General features: G+C 45.0%; 1 protein-coding gene across 8 annotated transcripts in view; it reads right to left on the bottom strand.

Moving 5' to 3' along the window:
* Window positions 1–23258, bottom strand: part of HYDIN (HYDIN axonemal central pair apparatus protein) — a 120359-nt gene that overhangs the window by 24511 nt on the left and 72590 nt on the right. For 7 of the 8 annotated variants that reach the window (XM_078864051.1, XM_078864050.1, XM_078864056.1 and 4 more), the window contains exons 43-66: window positions 22065–22248; window positions 21379–21520; window positions 20999–21170; window positions 20715–20903; window positions 18402–18827; window positions 17484–17690; window positions 15356–15561; window positions 15004–15186; window positions 13689–13808; window positions 13404–13563; window positions 12805–12977; window positions 10348–10546; window positions 10070–10169; window positions 9279–9378; window positions 9020–9188; window positions 8345–8583; window positions 7959–8067; window positions 7206–7410; window positions 5580–5818; window positions 4200–4351; window positions 3274–3463; window positions 2322–2424; window positions 496–762; window positions 29–174 (exon numbers count right to left, since the gene is read on the bottom strand). In XM_078864051.1, coding sequence (XP_078720177.1) covers window positions 29–174; window positions 496–762; window positions 2322–2424; window positions 3274–3463; window positions 4200–4351; window positions 5580–5818; window positions 7206–7410; window positions 7959–8067; window positions 8345–8583; window positions 9020–9188; window positions 9279–9378; window positions 10070–10169; window positions 10348–10546; window positions 12805–12977; window positions 13404–13563; window positions 13689–13808; window positions 15004–15186; window positions 15356–15561; window positions 17484–17690; window positions 18402–18827; window positions 20715–20903; window positions 20999–21170; window positions 21379–21520; window positions 22065–22248 — 4380 coding nt within the window. The remainder of the gene's footprint in view (window positions 1–28; window positions 175–495; window positions 763–2321; window positions 2425–3273; window positions 3464–4199; window positions 4352–5579; window positions 5819–7205; window positions 7411–7958; window positions 8068–8344; window positions 8584–9019; window positions 9189–9278; window positions 9379–10069; window positions 10170–10347; window positions 10547–12804; window positions 12978–13403; window positions 13564–13688; window positions 13809–15003; window positions 15187–15355; window positions 15562–17483; window positions 17691–18401; window positions 18828–20714; window positions 20904–20998; window positions 21171–21378; window positions 21521–22064; window positions 22249–23258) is intronic. The other variant, XM_078864052.1, reaches the window with a different exon arrangement.

Raw genomic sequence — 23258 nt, 5'->3', positions numbered from 1 at the left:
AGGTTATGCAGATTGGAGCCTTGCAAACCTGCGGGGAGAACTTCAGCTGGGGCAGGTCGGAGGGCCACTCGAAGCGCACAGCTTCGCTGGTGCTGTGGTTGCTCATGGTGAAGGTGAGCTGGTATGGCCGACCGATGTGGCAGTCGGCAAAATGCAGGTGCTCTGCTCGTGCCGCTGAAAATACACGCACACGTCCATGCCCCATCTTCAACGCTGACCGGGAGTCAGCTAGTTGGTGTCATCTCTATGAATCAAACTCGTGAAATAATAATGTGGCATTTAGAAGGTGATGGTGATGATGTCAATCATGATGATTATGATTATTCTGATGAGAATAACAATTATTATGACCATGGTGATGACAATAATGATGATACAAATATACCAACAATTGTGATGATTATGATGGTGACATTCTCGTTGATGATGACAACTATAGTTATGATGACTATTGCAAAAAATGATGATGGTTATGATGACGATGATGATTTGTACCCTGGACATCATCAGGGTCCGACGAAGTCTCGTCAGTGTTGTCAGGCGATGCTGCTGGGGAGCTGGGGAAGTTGTCGAGCGTCACGGTGTCACTGTAGCCCTCCCCGACGAGCCGCACCATCGTCACCGCATACGGGTTGTCCAGCACGGTGAGCCGCGCGCTGCCGCGGCATGGCCCCACTCGCCCGGGCGAGCACTGCACCTCCAGATCCGCGCTCTCTCCCGGACGGATGACTAGCGACGCCGCGTGCGCCCTCTTGGCCGGCTCTGCGCAATTTAATTGGCAAAGATTTACCGTATTGATAACACATTCCTGCAGAGGGAGCTGGTAGGAACGTTGGGTTGCTCGGTCAATGGCCAGGGTCAACGGCGGCGTGGTGTATTCCGCAAATATGCCCGACTGTGAGGGCGGGCACAAGCCGGCGTGAGTAGGTTCAACGTTGAGTTTTATAAGGGCACCACGGGGTGACCAGCCCCTCCCCACCTAGCCCCACCCCACCCATCCCCCACCCAGCCACACCCTCCCCACCCAGCCCCTCCCCACCCTCCCCTCCCCACCCAGCCTCTCCCTCCCCACCCAGCCCCTCCCTGCACGGATGGACACAATAATCCCCTGTGGGCTGGTGTAACCAGGAGGTTCCTACCAGTACCAGCTAACATACTAATGTGACCCTGCTTTAGGTGAGTAATTTCATGAGTAGGGAGAATGTTAATGGATACAATGTTCATAAATTCGCCTATATACTTTTGAATAAATGAATTTGTAATTGTTAGTATCGAGCTTAAATCTGATTGGATGTTTCTGTGTGATCATGACATTTAATTAAGAAACCGGACCAGGTGACACGGGTTCTTCTGACTTCCTGGGTCTTTATACTGAATTCTTAGATCTTGTGCTGATGATGCTTGACAAAGTCTAACTCTAAATTTGGTTGTGAGAATTGTTCTTCTATTTACCGGTGAGCTGACACATCAATAATTGGCTTGTTAAACACTTTTACACACGACAATCTGATTTGTTTGTCTATATCAGGTGGTGGAGGGTCTAAGTAACACAAATTTGGCGAGATCATTATGCGTCTAAAGCCAAAAAGAATCAACGAAGAATTATGATACCAGTTGGATGCAATTAAATTTGTGCTGCCTGAGATGTACTTTGCTTTCAGCTATAATTTTCATCTGTGGTGACAGAATACTCCAGTCTCAGATGACGAAATGGCTTAATTGATCATTTGAATGCAAAGGCAATAAGTGACGAGCTCCCACTAAAACTAGTTCTCATCGATGGCTGCATTGACTGCATACACCCATCTAGTGGAGAAAATACCAAAGAAGATACTGCCATCACATTGTAGTTCATTTATCCAGCCGCATGCATAACCTGAGACGTGAAAATCTCGGACGGATTTTGTAGCGTCCCTAAACTGGGGTTATGCCCCGCACGTGATGTAAATGTTGCTATTATGTGTTTCATCTTAAAGGCAGTTTACCACGTAGGCTTTTGCGACTAATATTATTCGTAATAAACGTTTATGGGTTAGAGCAAATTTCCCGATGATGCTGGATGTAATTACCAGCAAAACGTCGTACTCAAAATTTTTTTAATGTTGTGGATTCACACTTCAACACACCGGTGGGCTAAAGTAGTGAACTATTTGTCTTTTGTCAACGTGACACTTTTTTTTTACTAATTGGCTGTGTCGGGTGGTGGATGTTACGACACATTTATAAATAACGCGATCTAACCCAAAAACTTTTATAATTCATCTTAAAGGCAGTTTTCCGCCCAACGCCAACTCACGAAGCCCCTCGGAGGTTCACTTTACCTTCATTGGCCTCCTCTTCCTTGTCGAGAGGGTATAAACACTTTGTTCCTGGTTTCACTTTGAGCTTGAATGCACCCGTTTCATCCAACAGATCAACGTTAATCTGAAAACAAAAATGTATTTTTAGCAGGGTGGTCAGTACCAATACAATATTTACACACATCAGTGGGTGACCTCCTATTCAATACTTGGCATATGAATGATATTATTTCATAATGACGAGGTGCTTTGTCATTCGTTATTTGTTTCATTACTTTGTGCACTTTCTCTTTTAGAATTTTCAGGCCTTCAAATTCATTCCACAGTGCTGGTGTAATTTTGCTTCTTGCATCCATAATATAATTTTGTAAATCCATTTCAAATGTAATACCCCCAGTACATTTTTTCATACTCAGATGAAAAACTGCTCAAGAATTGTCCTACTTAAATATTACTGGAAAACATTGGCTCCAGAACATCCATTGTTTGATGGACTCAAATGTCTATCTTATACTGTGGTGGTAATACAAAGTGTTGTTTGTTTATTTATTTATCTATCATGTATATATCTTAATAATGTGCCTTTGACTAAATTGCCCGAATGTGGCCGAGCCGATCAATCTCAAAATGTTGTTCATGGGCTATGGGACTGCGTTGTAGGCAGCACAGGACAGCGCAGCACAATCCATTGTCACGCTGTACTTCCATGCTCTCACCTTACTTCTCGCTGCTTTTCACCAAACCGTACCGATCAGTGTGATGACGTATGGGAAAATAACCCTGACAACCGACACGACGTGAGGAGGCCTCCTTCCAGCGATGGAAAGGGGTTGTACAAGTGGTGAAGTGCTTAAAGTGATTGTTCATGTTCACGCTGGAGTCGGCGTTCAACGTCACGGCCATGGCGTCAGGATGCCCGTGGATCGATACAAGGGGCTGTATGCGTACACATACTGAAGCTCAGGGGCATCACCTGTGCGGGCAGGGTGCTGTCATTGCACAGTGAGAGCGGTAGCGTCTGGGCGCGGCCGAGCAGTAGGCGCTGAAACAGCATGAGCGGCGCTCCCTGCTTGCACCGCAGCGCGGGCCTCAGCACGCTGACGTGCGGCAGGGTGCCCTCCCCACACACGTCGAAGATCAGCCCCCGTGTCCTCAGGACGCCGCTACACACAGTTAGCGCACGCATGCACAACGGGCACGGTTGTTCAAAGAGCAGGGAACAGCAGGGTGCAACTGCCATCACCTCGCACCTCCGATTAGCACGGTTGACTATGTACGGTGCGAAAGAGGTTCAACATACAAACATACATCCTCAAGATAGATATGGCCTTATAGGCTGCCGTCATTACTACAGATGTTAGGTGTGGTATTTATCATTCTAGGGAAAGTTGGCCTGTGCAATAAATTTTGACTTGCCATCATTGAAAAGATATTTTTTTCTCTAAGCATTGCACTGAAATCAGATGCTATAGGTCATAAGCACAATGATTTACTATGGGACTTCAAAATTCATATCAGCAATGGTTTTATTGCATATTTCTGGTTGCCAAAAATAGCTTACAGTACTTGGAATGAATAGATGTCAGCGATCATTCAAACTATGATTTAAATTAGCACATTTTAAGTGTTGGATTGTGTTTTAGAGGAAGGAAATGTTTAAAATAAAAATTTTAATTACTTTTACAAAAATTGTGTTGCTTTGGAAACAAAATATTTGTTAGCCTATACGTATTACTCAGTGATCTGTCTAACTACTTTTAGAAGTTTTTTTCACGTAAAATATTCATTGCCGCATGCTTTTTTGCATGCCTCTCGCTTGCTTGGGCCGATTACACATTCAATCTTTATGAGCCACAGTTAAACTTGGTATACAGATAGTAATCAACTGATGAAACGCACCTGGGTAGGCCTTCCACATTCGCCTCAAAGGTGCACTGGTAGCTTTGCATGGCTTGTGGGATGAATGAAACCTCCGCATACATGTGGGAGTGGCTGGGGACGCATGCTCGTGCTGGCTCCACGCTAAAAATGTCTCCGATGCGCGCGGCCGCCTGGACATATTACAGCGGGACAGGAGCACAAGGGCACATGGAGACAGGGACACACAAGGCATTGGGGCACACAGCGGCATGGGTACACAGACACAGCGACACAAGGGCATAAAGACACAAGAGCACAGAGATATAAGGGCGCAGAGGCAGACAGCAAAAGGACATGTGTACAAAGATAAAGATCCTCCATTTAGCCTTAACAGACTGTCGGGGCAAGTGTTGTTAGCGAGCACCTATGAAGGCCGGCACGCACACGAGGGGGTGGGTGGCCAACACCACGCCCAGCCGCCTTTGTCTCCCTAGTGACGATGTTTACACATCGCACCAGGTGCTCATTTGAGGCTAAGTCGACCTAGGGGAGGCCCGGGACCGGTTAAAATAATCGTCACCGGTGTTGGCCGTGAGTGGCAATTGAACCCGGGTCACCAGAATCGTAGCGCAGCGCGCTATACGCTACACTATCGCTCACATGTGAACAGGCACATACACACACACACGAAGAACATGGAGACAGAGGCACAAGGGCACATGGTATTGAGGTCTCACAGTCACAGGCACAAAGAAAGTCACATGGTCACATAGGCACAAGAGTACACAAGCACATGGGGTCACAAAGGCACGACTGTACAGAGACAGAGTAGCACATCGCCACAGGGGCACACGGCAGCACTGACACATGGTCACAGGAGGACACAGGTATGAGGCACATGAAGACAGAGGCGCAGGGGCACACAAAGTATAGCGGGATAGGCGTACGTGGCAATAAGGACTCAAAACTCTAGATTTGAAGCTTTCGTGACTGCAAGGATTCATATTCTTAGTTTTTTCGGTAAAGTCACGTAGGTAAAAAAATGAAATTAAAATTAATAAAAATAAAATAATAAAAATCACGTTTCGGAGGCAACACAAGTCTCCGTCATCAGGTGGGACCGTCACAGCCAGATTTGCTGTATCAAGTGATTTTTATTATTTCATTTTTATTAATTTTAATTTCATTTTTTTTACCTACGTGACTTTACCAAAAAAACTAAGAATGGGACTCAAAACCACATGGGCACAAGAGCACACAGATACTGGACATATGACTGCTACACAATTACGAAATTTACATCTGAGCTCATTAGTTAATTTTTTCGGTATGTGTATGTTGAATTTCTTTACCGCCATACGTAGCCAACCGTGCTAATTTTGAGGTGCAAAACATTGCACGTTGCCTGTGCCGCAGCACCTTGCTCGAGACGGGCTTGACGTAGAAGACGACGTCGCACGGCACCCGTTTGCAGTTGAGGATCTTGAAGCGTGCAGTGGCACGGCGACCCACGACGGTGCCGTGGAAGACGAAGCGGCTCTCGTCCTCCACAAACGCGCCGCTGCCGCTCTGCGCGCTCGCCAGCACCTGGCTCAGCGTGGCACTCCGGCACATGTGCTGCTCCTCAAATATGGCTTCTAAGTCGTTAATCACTATGCCTAGAGGATGGAAAAAAATTAACCCATAAAAACAAATTTTTTTCACTATAAATCCTTTATATGCGTGGCATCGGTTTTATTTTATTATTCATTTCTGTTTTTCTGGAGTAAGAGTTTCATTTTTATCACATTGGTATTTTTAATAAAATATGAAAAAAAAAATTCCTAAAAAGTGTAAAATTTTGGAAAAGAAATTGTCACGCACAACGAGTCTGTGTGCAAAATGTCAGCTCGATTGGATCACGGGAAGTGGGTTAAAAAACGACCGAAAGATTTGCACGGTCGTAAGCGCGCAAGCAAGCAAGCAAGTGAACTTAATATAAAGGATTTAAAAAGGGCGGAGTGGGTTGGGCACTGTGAGTGTGGGTTCATCATTTGGGCAGGAGGAGGAGATGGGTACAGTTTCAAAATTGTTATCTTCTAGATTGTTTTAGTCATAACTGACATTCATGTGCCAAGCGTTGCAATGTATCAACTTGGCCCACCTAGGATTGTTAATGTGACAAATTTTCACGAAAGATAATGTAGACAAGTACATTCAATTAAGCTTCAATGTTCCAAGGTACACAATCAGCAGACTGATTTTAGGGTTTAATAATAATGCAACTTATATAGAATAACAGCTTCATTTCAAATCCAGAGGACAGAAACAGCCAGATAGTGGGATAGTGTACGAGAACAGCTTGAAATTCGGGTGCCAATTCGGGTGACAACCATTGGATATAGCAGAAGGAAGGAAGTGATGGCGATGTGGGGGTTACATAAACGGCATTGGTCATGGTCAATGGCGGAGCCAGGATTTTCAGGTAGGGGGGGCAACCCCTCCAGCAATGAAAAATGATCGGAGTTGTTAGTAGGCAAGGACTTGTCCCTTGCTTTTTATTCGACGCGTGTGCGGCGATGACACAGCCATCGATCGAGGATCGAATTCGAACCGCGTTGTGTGATCGGCATCGTGCTCGCTGAAGTTGAATGCCAGAGAAGTCGTGTGCTGTATACATAACTGCGCACAATTCTGTGAGTCACTTATAACTGCTTTGCCGTTACTTATTGCCAATTACGGACTCAGACTATTGTCCTATCATCTCATAGAGTCCTTGGCACGTAATAATATGCTACACAGCCCCCCCCACCCCCCCCCCCCCCCACTGGCTCCGCCAGTGGTCATGGTGACCTCTTGAGTGTTTAATTTTTTCGCTTAATTATTAATGTCATTATTTATCTTATTTATTGCAGTGCATTCGCATTCAATTATTCAGGTAACAAATGGGCATGTAAATTAATTAATCAACTAGTGAGTCGCGATGGTTAATTACAGGAACTAATGAGGTGATTATAAGAGTGCTCTGTGGTCGGTGCATGATAAAGTGGGCCAGGCTGCGCGTACTGGGGATGCACGCGTCAGCGAACAGGCTGTAAGGAATGCCCGCGGGGTGGTCGCTGGGATCGCGTTCACTGATGTCTAAGGCCAGGGTCTCCGAGGTGCAGCCCGCATACTCCGGTGCACACTCCACCGTCACGATCTGCTGGCCGCCCGGCAACAGCGTGCCGAACCCCGGGAACACGGTGAACATGCCCAGCGACAGCCGAGCCTTCGTGACACACGCACAAGACAAAGATAAAGATCCCCTGTGTAGCCTTAACATCATTTTGAGGCAAGTGCTGGACACAAACACCTATTAAGGCCTATGAAAGCATGGTACACGAGAGCGTGGGTGGCCAGTACCATGCCTGGCTGCCTGTGTCTCCATAGTGAAAATGTTTACACATCGCACCAGGTACTTATTTGAGGCTGAGTCGACCTAGGGGATGCCCAGGTCTGGTTAAGCTAATCACGGCCATGAGCAGGATTCGAACACAAACACCAGACCAATATCAAAGTTAAATGCCACACAAAATACACACGTGTAATTGAGTTGAGCCACCGACATTTGGATATAGTTGGGTTACGTTTGAATGTGCAGACACATGCACTAAATAAGCAGATTCTTATGAAATAAGTTGACATTTGGTATTCACATCATTCTTATATCACGCATTTACGCTATTCTTTTCTCTTTTGCGTGCATCATGAGCGCAATAATAAATATGAATCCCATTTACGTGTTGCACTGTGACATGTCCAGTGCAGATGTATGACCTGGACGACAGCAGCGGGGGCTTCAGGTCGTAGGGAGTCACGCTTCTGTTTGTTGCCTAACCTTCCCAGGCCGTGCGTCTCATGGGCCTTGACTCTCTTCGCTGCCACCCTGAACGACCAGACAGCACACGCCCAATACACCATCAAATAACACCACCATCGGCACTCGTAACACACAAACACCCGTTACTAGGTTGGTTTGTTGTTCTTCCCACGCACCTCCGATTAGCACCGTTGGCTATGTACGGTGCGAAAGAAGTTCAACACACCTACATACATGCATACAATAATTTTGTCATCACCGATCCTTGTGATAATAATAATACTAATAACGTATATAAGTAAACGACTGTGACTGTTATTGAATCTGATGAGACAATGCTTACCCCTTGCGCTGAGATGCAACCGGTGAGTCCAGCGCCAGCTTCTGGATGGAGTACTTGAAGTCAAAGTCGCCACGGTTCTCGATCGTGAAGGTGCATGTCTTGCGTGTGTTCACCACCAGTGGGCCGAAGTTGATGTCGTTGGCAGGGCAGATAGAATACTTGCTGTAGACGGCGCACGCCGACAACTTCACGGGGATGCTCGCGATAGCCTCCCCATGTCCCACGCTGGGTTCGATCACCTACAGGAATCACACAAAAATAAGATTGTCTGCCTGTCTTACTATTTCTCTTTGACTGACTGTCTGACTGCCTCTTTGTCTGTCTGCGTCTGTCTTTACGTGTCTTTTGACCAGTTGCGTGCCTCTTTGTCCGACAGAACATTTATTTTTCTTGCCATAAGTTCTACATCTTAATCATCGACTGGTCAATATAAAGGAGTAAATATTTGAAGAACCTTACAGTGCCAGCTTTACAGATACACTTTGTATATTATATTATTTACAAGGAATGTGTTAAACCAAGGGTGTACTGATTTATCCTAAGCGCCTGCTTGTGTGCTCAACGACACAAGAATTGACCTTCGAGCGGGCCATGTTCCCATCTGTTGTTTGTCCAGCGCACGGGCAGGCAGGTCTTGCTGCTGAGCCTAGAGCCCCGTTTATGCAGGTCACCTACCTGGCAGCGCAGGATGGGCTGCTCAGTGATGGACACCTCCCGTTTGCCATGGAACATGATGGTGACGGGCGTGTGTCGCTCCGTGGGCAGGAGGGTGCCCTTCTGTGGCTGCACGGAGAAGAGCGTGCTCACGTCTGGCACGGCTGTGGCTGCTGCCTCCAGCCCGAAGCTGCATCGTTGCGGGAGGAAATCCACGTGAGCAAAAGCGCAGATTTGTGCGCAGAGATGTGCTACTGTGTAACATGCGAAATGAGCTCACCTAAATGAAATTTCATATTTCCCTTTGTTCTTCATGGTGAAAGTCTGCTTAGCCTCTTCTGACACACGTATGACTCCAAAATCCAGTCCCCCGTCAGACCCTGGGGTTGAAAAACAATGCGGTACATGATATTATGATGTAGATCCCTCGTAGACTTAAAGAAAATACATTTAGTAAATCTAAGACAGTTGTGGTGGATTGTGGGTAAATAAACTGACAGTTGTCTGGTTGTCATCTGAGTCTCATCATCCCATTGGCCGATGGATTAAAATATCACTTTTTTTCATGGTAAACACACTCTTTTCAGTTTATTATCTTATATTAACTTAATTGGGTTTGTTTAATGTGGTAATAAAGTAAGTTTTAATGGGTTGTAATTATTTGTATCTTTTCAGTTATGTCATTGAAAACTTATTTCTTCTAAATTTAAAAGTCATTTTTTTTACTGCTTTTTTGTGCTCAGTTTGTAGTCCTTCCCCACACCTTCCCCGTACTGTGCAAAAGAAGTTCAACATACATACATAGATTGTAATACTATTAGCAATAAGTATGGCTCACTCTACCTTAACTATTGGTTTTGAAAATGATTAGAAACGTTCACACCATCCTAAAATACAGGCCATTATAAATTACTGCAGATCATTTTAAGAACTTCCATCACATGTTTTTCATGTATCACGCTGTACAAAGCACTTTGTGAGATGCCCTGGCTTAAAGGGCTCTATATATGATTTTGCTCGAACCCTATACATCTCAGGAGCTGCAGTAGGGTGTGGAATCGTTTCACCTACCTTTCGGCAATGTGAGGTCCAAAGCCACATCGTATGCTTCAGCAATCACTTGTATGTTCTCAGTATGAACTATGCCCATTATGTTCTCGACATCTGAAATCTGAAACGTGAAGAGGATTTGACATTCATCGATGAAACAAAGCTGTACAGACCCAGACTAGAAACATATTATGAAGTTCATTTAGTTTGCCTCCAAATGTTCTTATTTGCACAAGGCCCTATCTTCTGCCTACACATTTTCAGAATTGCACTTGTAATCGCAACGAGCACTGCCTGACCTCCAGGCGAATCATCTTCTTGATGTTCACGGGCTTGAGGGCGCGGAAGTAGGCGTGCAGTGTATGCTGGGATCTGGGCGGCACAACGCCTTGGTCGGCGTCCAGGGAGAATTCATCTCCCAGGCTGTCCAGGCCGCTCACATGCCACGCCACGGGCGCCAGCGTGTTGTTCTTCAGCGTCAGCGTCCTTGTGTCCTTCCTTTTGAACGGCAAGCGTGCACGTATGCATGGTAAGGCTCTAGCAAGGACGTCTACAAAAAACACTGCTGATACTGAACCCACGGGGAAGAGGAAGTAACAGCAGGATTGCTATATCTTACAATTGCATCTCTTATTGTGTTGCATTATTACATTTTTCAGCTGCTTCTTATGGCACTGTAAATGAAAGTATTATTACCGTTTTATTTTCAACGCCTATGCAATTTAACTGCACTATAACTGTAGTACAATTTCACTGCACTATAACAACTGCAGTGCATCACGCTAACAACTGTACTAAACCCGGTTATCGGAGTTCAATTCCCAGCCTGGCTAACATCAGTGGTGAGTGACATCTAAACTGGTCCTGGACCTTCCCCTTCTCAATTCACACTGGCTAGTATGATGGAATATGGCCAATCAACAGCCATGACTAACATAACATGTGGAGGCCTTCACCCAGCAGTAGACTAACAAAGGACTAAATTTTTATTTAAAGCTTTCGTGACTGCAGGGATTCATATTCTTGGTTCTTTCGGTAAAGTCACGTAAAAGGGAAATAATAAAAATATAAAACAATAAAATTATCACGACGTTTTGACTGCAACACAAGCAATCATCATCGGGTGTGAAATCCACAGCAAAAAAATTTGAAAAAAGTGGCGGTATTTTCAAATTTTCTTGCTGTGGATTTCACACCTGATGATGATTGCTTGTGTTGCAGTCGAAACGTCGTGATAATTTTATTGTTTAATATTTTTTCTAATTTTATTATTTCCCTTCTACGTGATTTTACCAAAAGAACCAAGAATAACAAAGGGCTGTACATTTATATTTGATTTGTAAGTTCTCATGTGACTGTGAGAATAATGCACTTATTCTTTTTCATGCCACATCATTTATTTTGTTTCCATGAAAGTATTCAATATAATAGGGGATACATTTCAGAAGTCATATTCAAGAGGCCTTCAGCATAGCGAATAATTGAGCATGGTTGATGGTGGATAAGCATGCAATGATTCACCCCCTCTGTAATTCAATAAACTGTCACAATTCAGGGTTGCAATATCAAAAAGTTAAATGTAAAAAATTATAGCTACTTTGTGTATTTTTTCAATGGTTTAGTTTGCTCCATTAAGGCTGAATATAACATTGCATCAATCATAAACAGTAGATTCTTCCACGCGTGATTTAAACATGTATCGTGTGTCTAAGAATGAATTATAATAGAATAATTACATTGTTACATGCCTATTGTTGCCAGTGATCACAACAACAATAGTCTGTGAAAGAGAGTTGCCCCCTGAGGATTCAGTGAGCCTGGATTCTGCCAATGCATAATCCAGTGCCGCTCCAAACAGAATCGGAATCTTTATTTGTTTAGAATGCCGGAGTAATCCGATGAGCTATGAAGCTCTTTTTCAGACATGTCCAATATGGGAAGGTCAGCAAGTTACAGCAGCAAACAATACAAATCAACTCATAGGAGTGCCAAATCGAGAAAATGGAAAGCAAGTCACGAAATATGATTAAGTAATGGATTATATAACTATGTAAGTCAGATTTATCAAGATTGGACAAGGCAGCAAAAACAACAAACAAAACTTCGACTTAAAACTTTCGTGACTGCAGGAAATGATATTCTTTGGTTCTTTCGGTAAAGTCACGTAGATAGATAGAAAAAATGATTAAATTAAAATAAAGTGAATAAAAATATCACGACGTTTCTATCGCAACACAAGCGGTCGTCATCAGGAAAAGGGGTGGTTATGTGGAAACCCTCCCCGTAGAGGCGGTTGAATTTTGACTTAAAACTTTCGTGACTGCAGGAATTCATATTCTTTGGTTCTTTCGGTTGTAGTAGGTTCCAGAAAGGGGGCGTGGCCGAGGCGGATCAAGGCCACTCTGGGAGTATAAAAGGGGGCCCTGATGGGGAGCTCGGGGCTGTTGCTGGAAGTGGAATCCCCGTCGTGCCGTTCAACATCATCGTCGTCGCCATCTCGTCGTCGTCACCATCTCCTTGTCGTCGTCTCCGTCTTCACCATCCCGGGGTGCTGTTAGTCAGACAGCCTACCAACTATTCTAAGTAGTGCCGCAGACAATAGACGGTCTTCATTATAATAGTGTGCACCCACGTAGGGTGTTGTGTATTATCCCGACGGTGCTTGTTAAATAAAATAAGTGCCTCCAAGTATTACTGCCTCCGATCTGCGTCACTACGCATGTATAATCCAGCGCTGCTCATATACTCTGCATCACCTGTGCAGCAGCAGCTTGTCAAAGTGCAGCTGCTTGCGTTCCAGCTCAAGTTCGGGCCTCACTCCGTGGCAGCGCACGCGGAACATGGCCGGCTCGGGGTTCTCGTGCACGCAGCACACCAGCACGTCCTCGAAGCAGCCCGGCGACGTCGGATAGGCCCATAGCGTCAGCGTCTGTAACGGTGCACACGACAACTACAGCAACAACAACGGCCGCCATTCGCTGCTAAGCGGCAAAGTCACCATGGCGCACACACACACACACAGAAACCATTTTCCCGAACGCGGTTTCAAATTCGATTTGACTTTTGTTGTCCAATCGTCAGTCTGTTTTAAAGCGAATACAAGTTTGTTATGGTCATGTATGAAAATATATCTGAACCTGGCACAATGAATATAAAAAAGACATCATCCACTGATCTCCACTGAATGGAAAGTCAATTCATCTCCCCTGCCGCCTGCACTATCAAGAGGTATCTCCCCTTTCCACGTTCAAGTCAAGACTCAAAACTTTAATATTTTACTTTGCCTACAATTTATTTTATTCTTATTCCTGAACCACATTATTTTTGAGCGGTGATGTTTTCTCCACTCCAAGACCTGCTCCTGCTTGGGCTGAAGGGTCATGGTGGGCGGGTCGAGCAAGAACGTCGTCGCCTTGGCATCATTTTGGAAGCAGAAGGTGACATTGGCCAACATGGGCGAGCTGTTCTGGATGTTTAGCCTCTCCATGTTCTCTGGATAGCGGCCGTCCTTGTACCTGCCAGTCACATCCATACAGAGAAGATCTTATGTTCGGCACGATCCACATTATCGTCATAAACTCTTTACAAAATATTCCAGTGAAGTCCATGCCCTCCAGCATTTATCACGACAACTACCTACCTCTCTCTTGTTTTTCCGCAGAGCAGGGGTCCAAACTCAAAGACGTCTGTGCTCAACACAAACTGCTTGTGCACAATCTCATTAGGTTGCACAGACTTCTTCCGGTGAGGGAAAACAATCCTGCATGCGACAAACAACAGGGAATGTGAACCATTGGTAAAGCGTTTATCCAAAACAGACTGGTAAGAGTTCACCGTTCCACACTTCTGTAATGGGTTCCGGAGACACTTGTAGACGTAACTTCTTTATTACAATACAACACTCCATTCAGTCCTCATACTCTGTTACAGCCTAGGTACACAGCCTAGGTACACAGCCTAGATACACTACTCTGGCTACGCTCTGGGGTCCTCCGGCTACAACTACCCTAGGGGAGGCTATTCTGACCCGACCGAGCCAAGGTGCGGGTCTGGACTCTGGCTTCCTCGGAACTCGCCCTTACAAGGATGTAGAGCCGGGAGTTCCAGAGTCCCACCACTGGCCCTCACAGCGTCTCGGCCCTTACAAGGACAAGCAGGACGAGGGGGTCCAGGGTCCTAAGATGGCTGGTCTTGGGTCTTGAGCTACAACTGGCCTCGATCGGCCAGGGAGCTGCCCTTTTATGCCTCGTCCCCAACGAGGGGTGGGGTTGTGTGCGCCCCAGATATCCCACAGAGCACACACAGCCCCCCCCCGTTGGTGGCGCCAAGGGGCTTAAGCGTCTGGGGTGCCTGGGATCGTAGCGCCTGGCGCCGACGGCTTATCTGCCTAGGATCCCAAAGCCCCCAGCAGCCCCTCCCCTCTTATGGCACTACACTTCAATGAATCGTCCCATTTCAGGGTAAGAAATTTAATTATGAACGAATTATACTTAACACTGTGGTGCATATAGCATCTCTAGTGGCCACAGGGTTGCCATGAACCAATTAGAGACAATAAATATGAATAAAACAATAATTATTAACGTGCATAGTTCCATACATGTATTCTGAGTGTGAATATACATTTTTACGAATAAATTGTTGGATCGTCACATGCCTAAACAACACAGTGCAGGTTGCACCTTCCCATTTAAATCTGACATTTAATCAATGTGTTTTGTTTGTGTACTATAATATTTGCAGCTAAATAAGCTTACAATTTTTCTTACATTTACATAGGGGCTTGATATATCACTCACCGCGCGACAGATGAAGTGCATTTAACAAGAATGCAAGCCTGACTCATTATGACAGAAAGCAGAATTCTATACGTTTATCTTCAATGCTAGCAGCAGACCCCATTACGACATAGGCTTTGCCCGGCTTATTCTTCCATTTCACAGCTGAGTCGGCACCTGGGGTTCTGGCTGATGCCTGGGAAGGTGCAAACGCCGCGGCAGTAGAGCTGGTAGCGGCGACGAGTGCCCAGCACCTCCAGGTTCAGCGTCTCGTCGAACTGATCCGCATCGTTGGCAGAGAAGCTCACGTGCAGCTCCACCTGACTGCCCGCGTCGACCACCCAGCGGAAAGTCTTCAACCTGCCGACAGCCCCCCGTCAATGTAAGGACGTGCGATCACGAGCAGGCGTGTCTCACGCGGTGCGTTGCATCAGCAACCGTGGCCATGTAAAACTCCACCCTATGCCTACACCACGAATGCAGGGACTGTGGCAGGAGACAGTGTCGGGTGTACGTGGGCCTTGCTCACCTTGTTGCACGGCTTTCTGCGACTGACGCTTCGCCTTGCTGCGTGCTGCCCATCTCACCATCCACCTGAGCGCTTGTGGGCTGGCCCAGAGGTTGTGGGGGTGACCGAGTGGCGCTCTTTCTCTGTGGAGATCGAACCTTCTCTCTTGCGCTGTCCAGTTTGTCCTTGCTTCGACCTTTGCCCCTGGTAGGCGTCGTGAGCTCCTCCTGGTATGGCAGCCAATGATGTAAGTCACATCACGCAGATGTCATTTGGTCTGTCCTGATATTAAAACTCATTTTTCACTCCTCTCCAATTACAATTGTATTGTCTTCCACTGCAGAGTAGACTTTGTCATTTCACTGGGCACAACATACGCTAACATAGTCTGAGACATTTTTTAAAATAAAATGTATGAAAGCAACTGTCGTCCTGAATATGATACAAGTACTGTGAGAACTGACAGTGACGGTAAGCAGGTTGATATACAAACCCAGGAAACAAGGATCAGCTTCAGTGACAATTTGATTAAATGACCCACGTCATGATTAATTAAGCATGTGTTAATCAGCTAATTCAATTATTAACACTTACTACCAGTTAACTTCCATTAGAAACAGTGCAATGTAAAATTGGTTTGTGAATATGTAACATTATTTTCAAGTTGCAGATGTACAAATATAATTTGATACGTGTACAGTATTTCACATGAATTAGGGCTTATTAATATATATTATTTACACGAAGTGCAAAACCTAGTCTGTAACATTTTTATTTAAATTCCATTAACTATTTCATGCACTACGATGGCATCAATATTAGTATAGGATGCCTTGAAAGAAATAGAGTATTGTAACGAATAATGTAATGTATTATTACATGATGAAAAATGTGGTTCTGGATGCTAAAAACACAGCTTAGCTTTAAATTACCTTGTGCTCTAAACCCACATTGCAAAGAGGCCAGTATCACAACAGAGGTGGCAAAAAAAAACGTGACACATTTTTTACTGTTTGGCCATGTCGGGTGGTGGAGGGTTACGACACATCTATAAATAACGCGATCTGACCCAAAAACCTATATTATGAATAATGTTGGTCGCGAAAGCCTACGTGTTAAACAGAGGTGGCATGTTCAACATATTCCGAATATGGGAGCCGTGAAAGTCTTGGCACACAGCTTTCCTCTTATACCAGTGTTTCTCAAACTTCCCTCCTCGCGGCTCCCCTCTGTGACGCTTTCCATGATTTAGCTTACACCCCTTTGCATATCCACTGTTAGACGAAGCCCCTCCACTGTGTTGGTCATGGTGGTGGTTTGACCATGCTGGTCAATGCGGATTTGCGAAGAGGGGTGCAGAGGACTCGTTCGGATATCGCGCACCATTGACGTTCGCTGTGGTGAAGTCAGGTGGCCGTGTTCACGGCACAGTGCGATGACCACAGCGCTATTTCTCCACCCCGATATGTTCTATTCATGTGCAAATCAGTCCGCTGCGTGTTGCATGCACCTGGCGGCTGCTGATCACAGTACGCTGCACCTTGGGAGGTGACGAGGACTGGGGTTTGAAGAAAAACTGCTCTATACATTGACGATACACCTAAAATAATTGCAAGTGGAGGACTGGCTGAGTTGGGGTAACGTGTGCAGGGCGCTGCTTCCTCCAGCCGCTTCGTTAAGAACGCCTCTCGGGCAGCGCATCATCATCTTATCTGATGTAGATTTGTATAGCTCACTTGTCCAAGGTGCTTTACAAGATTTATAAAATTGTACGTTCGATGATAGTTGTGTAGTTATGGTGACAGTTAGGAGGGCAGGTGGGAGCGGTTAAAGAGGTGTAAGGGTAGGCCTGGTCATAGCTGGGGGAAGGGCTGGGGCAGGGAGTAGCAGCAGCAGGGTGGGCAAGGGAGAAGAGATGGGGCTTGTTTTAAGGGAGGAATGGAAGCAGGTCGGTGAAAATGATTGTTGCATGTGCAGTGGGAGTTTGTTCCAGTGAAGGGGAGCAAGAAGGCAAAAGGAATTAAAGCGAGACTGGGCGCAGGGCTACGGAGGCACAGAGAGTGACGGTAGATATTGAGGACGGGGTTGAACATTGTAGGATATTAGAGAAGCAAGATATGGTTGGGCAAGACCATGGAGGGATTTGTACCTTAATACAGGGCTCGGGCTCCGGCTGAATCTCTTCATTTGGATCTTTTTCATCCATGCTCGTTTCCTCCACCGCCTCCACAAACTGGAAGCGCTCGATGGGTTTGGGAGGTAGGCCCTTGCGCTTGCCAGGGAACGGCACTACCGACAGGGTGACCGGTGGTGGGATAGGGGGCCCACTGGGACCCAGGCCCAGTCCGTCCAGAACCTGCCAAGAGAAAAGTCATCATCATCATCATCATATCAGCAAGAGTCATAAAAGTGCAAATGAAAAATGATATGAAGACATTCACTGGGAAATGGGCTGAAATCCACACTTGTAGGATTCTTAAGATGACACTTTCTTTTTCACCTCTCAGTACTCATTCATTTGTAGTGCAGTTACATATAAAAGATGCAGATATAAACAAGATTTTTGTGCTGTATACTTAATACATTAAGCATCACCGTGGTGTGCATATGGTGAATGTTGTAATTGACACTTACGTAAACAGAACTAAACATGGTGTTTAGGGTTCCATTGTAAAGTAATTGTAATTACTTTTAAAAACAAATAATGACTTTCATATTCGTGGAAATATGATCAAATCTACCAAATGAATGCATTGACCTGTGTTGAATTTCTGTCCATGACAAAAAGCAGTTGCAAGTGATAACTTAACCCATGGTCAAACAACCCCAATGACTGACAGTATTAACAGGCTTCCATTCAGCAATGTAATGATGGAATTTAAATGAGTGTATTTGTTATATATATAAAAAATGTTACACGCATTATTATCTCTGTGTTATAGATGCTCATCGGCATAGCACATTTTTAAGGGGTGTTAGGGGAGCCGCCGGCGGGCACAATCTGCCAATATGGTACCGGCGGTATTTTTATTAAAAGCAGGGGAAAGGTCAAAGAGTGCCTCTTTACTTCGTCCACTGAGGGCAGCAGCTCTCTTGCCAGCAGCTTCTCTGCAACGGGTTCACGGGGATCCGTGACCTCCAGCGCCACATGTGGGATGCCCAGCGCCGCCTTCCGTAAGCCTGGTCGTTCCTGCGCCACCCTTTCTGAATCGGCAGAGCCGGGCGCCGGAGTCGGCTCGCCTTTCTCATCGCTCCTCAACTTCTCGAGCCGCTCCCTCTCGGCCTTCTCCCGCTGCTCGAATCGCTCGCGTTCACGCTCCAGTCGCTCCCTCTCTCTCTCCCTCTTGCTCTTCTTGCCCGACGGTGGAGGTTTTTCGTCCTCGGCTTCGACGACGTCCTCTGTCTCGGGTGTGGGCGGGAGCACGAGTGTGCCCTGCGTGCGGTCCCAGAACTCCAGCAGCTTTTGCACGTCTTTCTGTGACTGCTCGTATGCCTGCGCACATCCACGTTTTAATTTTATTATCTACATTATAATCAATGTAGCAGACCATATACAATGTTTCCCAATGAAGTGAGTTGCATTCTCTCTAATTATTAGGAGCTCGCATTAAGTTCCCAATTCGGCGTGTCAGATCCTCTCCGGGTGAAACGATTTCAATAACAAGAAATGTGGATCAAAAGGAAAAAGGGGGGTGCAATGAGAATGTTTGTTGATTAAATCACTTTCCACTCTACAACAACACCAAGATAAAGGGACTAGCAATCTAGGTGAGAGTTAGAAATGATCTGAACTGACGAATGAAATGGGAATCTAATTTTTTAAACAATTGAAGGACTTGACAAACATCGTGTAACTCGACTGTTCTCAAGATACCGGAGAGACCAACATGCTTCCTGAGACTGTTGTTTTTTGGTAATATAGTGCTATCGACATGTACGTGCATCATGCAAAACTTGCACGACATTACGCTTTTCAAACCTCAATTTGCATATTTACTATAAAGCTCCACTCTTATTACTATGTTGTCAAGAATATTTTACTGGATGCTGACCAACACTGAATAATTCTAGCAGTTAGCATTTGAACTACAGTTGAAAGTATGTTATTCATATGATTAAATTATATCACTGAGAATGTATGGTGATTCATTTCAACTTTGTCATTAATGCAACAACCACTTGATGGGTTTATTCCAGCCTTCAAAAAGCATTATAATGGACAGGATTGACGGGAAATAATTAAAAGCATTGCATAATAAATCAGGATGTTCGGCTGAATGCTCCCACACTACAATGAATCAATCATTAGTGTGAATTAATTAAATAACTATGGATGTACAAAAGAATGGACTGGACTCAAAATTAAATGAGATAAATCATATTTAAACCAGGGCAGCTCTAATCAACCTTAAATTAGGTTTGATTTTTTAAGATAATTATTGCATAATCCAAGGTTCAGAACTTTCACAACTCTCATCTGGCAGTGCATCAGCTTGTGTCAGATAACGCACCTATAAGAAGATAATGCCACTGCACTATATCTTAAGTCATTTTAAGACCTCTTTACTCATGCTAAGGATACATACACATTTTTACATGCCCTGCAAGGATTGTTCGTCAATTGTCAATCCAACCAAATGTATTTCTTAAGTATTAGAGCTGTAATAAATGCAATCTGGTGAAAATGAAACTTTAATATGGTTTAGTGATAGGTTTTTACCCTTTCAACTGGTACAAAAACTGACACCTTTATACAAGGCATCATGTTTGCAATAACCACAACACAAGCAGTCAAAATGCAAACAAAAAGAAACAACTCAGATAATGATATGCACTGTCCTTGAAGTTGATTGGTCCACACCCGAGACAGCTTTTCTTAAAAACAGTGCACTATCAGAGTATTGAGAGCTCGGGGTAAGCATTAACACTATGAGACCTCCTTTTGGCGTCATCTGGTCCAACACCAATGGAGACTAGGCTCTAAAAAAAGCTGTCTCGGGTGTGGACCAATCAACTTCAAGGACAGTGCATATCATTATCAGAGTTGTTTCTTTTTGTTTGCATTTTGACTGCTTGTGTTGTGGTTATTGCAAACATGATGCCTTGTATAAAGGTGTCAGTTTTTGTACCAGTTGAAAGGGTAAAAACCTATCACCATATTTTACCACTGGTAAAGGAGGTCTCAGATTTAATATGGTTGTTTTTGCGTGTGCAGTCAATAAAGACTGGGTTGACACCATCAACTCACTACATTTGGAAACCCAATGTAATTACGGGAGGTTGCCTGGATTTGTGCCCAGTAACTCAGTGGTGTTGGCCAAGTGCTCTGACATGTCCTTAGTCCCTTCAGCCACTCAGCCGCCTCGATCTCTGCTCTCACCTTGAAGCGACGCTCAAGTTCCTTCTTCTCGTCTGACGGGTCTGGCTCGCTGATGGTTGGTGCTGGCTGCTGAGCGGCGTCGCTCTGCAGGCATAGCGCAGCTCCCTTGTGTTCCTTCCCCTTGTTCTTTTTGCGTGTCCCATCCTCCAAGGCCTGGGACTCGGACCGATCCACAGCAGATGACACCTGCTGGACAACAAAAGAAAAAACACTTCTTTCAATCCTTTGCTCACAATGTCATGTATACATGTTGACGCCCGTACGGTGTTTTGTGAGATCCGTACAGGTTTGAAAGTAGCTTGGCTCTTCTTCTGTGCCGTCTGATCATCCCGATTGATGGCGTCTTTCTTTCCCTTGCGTGGCTTTCTGTTCTTCTCCTCCTCCTCCCTCTGCCTCTCGAGCTCCTCTTCCCGCAGACGTTCTAGCTCCTGCTTCGCTAGCCTGTCAGCCTCCTCACTAACCACAAGGAAGGATGCGAAGAGGCAAAACGCATTTCAGCAGACTGCATAATCGGCAGCTCACACACGTACAATGACTGTCCCCTGCTGCACTTACAGAGTTCCGCTGGTGATAAAAGTGGGACGCGTGTCTAAATCTCTAAAAATATGAATGTTAATTAATAAACGACAACTAAGCAGGGGGTATTTTGAGGGATGGTGCTGACCAAGCCTTGCGCTCCTTGAGGGCGGCCAGATGCAAACTGTCCACCTCCATCCGCTTCTCATCTGATAGAGCATTGTACTCATCCTCGTCCATCTCTTCCAGCCACCTCTTCTTCTCCTCCAGCCTCTGCACCAGCTCTGCCTCTATATAGGGTTAAACATTGCGCAAAGCTGTCTACATGACTTCATTTTGACAGGAGGTGCTCCAATCAGGCACATCCAAATGCGTGTTGAGTGCAGTATTATTTATCAACCAAAGATACATTCGTCGTGTCAGGATGAAATACACAGTTACAAGCTTAAACTGAAAGCTGTAAAATGAGACATTTTATCATCACCGTCAGCAATAAATCGATCCACTGCTGGATGAAGGCCTCCTTAATCCATAGCCAACTCTCACAGTTTTGCAATGCGGCAATCCGTCAAGCCCCTACAAAGGACCTGTTTTAACCGCTCCATCTCTGCGGTGGGCGCCCCTTCGGGCACGTTTCCTCTCTGGCTGCCACCCCAATGTCAGCCTCGACCGTCCGCCATTATCCCTTCGAGCGACGTGTCCCGCCAAAGCTCACTGAATGTTTAAAATAAAATAATCATAATAAAAAAAACTATACAAACTGTATTTCCCAAGATGCTGTGTATAAGGCCAACAAGGGAACACAGCTGTTCTTGTTGCACCGGTGCCCCTGACCTCGTTTCTTGAGTGCGGCCTGCTCATTTGCCTCCAGCGAGGCCAGATCCTGTTTGAGGTCCACCAAGAAGATGAAGCGGCGATTGTTGAGGGCCTTCAGCACCACGTGCGCCGCGCTCGCGATGGTGGCTGCGTACAGCGTCTCCAGCCCGTCCAGCACCACACCTCGGTGGCAGTCACTCAGCTGCGCGGGACAAACGGGAACCGGTTTTCCACGTACGGTATTCGCTCGTTCAGCTTGAGGGATACGTTCCGGAGATACTCGTGAATAGAAAATTTAGCGGATAATGATATTGGCTGGTGAAAAATATTTTCAACGAATTACCTTAAATAAATACATAAGGTATTAAATACATAAAAATTATCATAATACAAAAAAAATCAAATGTGATTATCATAAACATAAAGTAAATACCAAGGAACTTACCTTGAATTATAATGATGCTAAACATCACTTTATCTCATCACTCTCTCACATCACATTCTCTCTCGTAACTTTATCTCATCACTTTCTTTCTCTCTCTCTCGATCCAGTCGTGTAGAGTTCCAGATGCGATTCACGCGTAGCCAAAATAGCGGAGAGCAAGTTCGTGAATAGCGAGGGAATACTGTACGCAGAAGCCACAATGCATCACTTTAATTGTCAACGACCGTTGCAACAGAATGCATGATTAACAGGTGCAGCCACAGTGATCCAAACTATTTCAAAAGCGTGCATGATTAAACAGATCACCCGGATTTATGAGTGTTATAACTGGGCTGTGAGGTTGATTGATTGATCCTCCACTCCTCAGCGATTAGATTAATTGTTTCTAGATTTGAAGCTTTTGTGACTGCAAGGATTCATACTCTTAGGTTTTTTCGGTAAAGTCACGTAGGTAAAAAATAAAAGAAAAAATTACTAAAAGTAATAATAGAAATAAAATAATAAATCACGACGTTTCGGAGGCAACACAAGTCTCCGTCATCAGGTGGGACCGTCACAGCTAGATTTGCTGTATCAAGATTAATTGTCACAATTCGTGTTCACAATGTGATTGAAGTATTGATTATTTTGCCACTCATATTTACTATCTCACTTCTGTACTTTTAATGCAACTTAAAAAAAAATCTATATACATGTAATTTGCATAAATCGAAATCATTAATGTTTTCATGCACGTTCCAATGCACATATCGTGGGCATAAGACATT

The sequence above is a fragment of the Lampetra fluviatilis genome, chromosome 17, assembly GCF_964198595.1.
Source record: "Lampetra fluviatilis chromosome 17, kcLamFluv1.1, whole genome shotgun sequence".
NCBI classification, from domain to species: Eukaryota; Metazoa; Chordata; class Hyperoartia; order Petromyzontiformes; family Petromyzontidae; genus Lampetra; species Lampetra fluviatilis.
The sequence above is the reverse complement of the archived record's forward strand: the minus strand, read 5'-3'. Positions and strand labels throughout refer to the sequence as shown.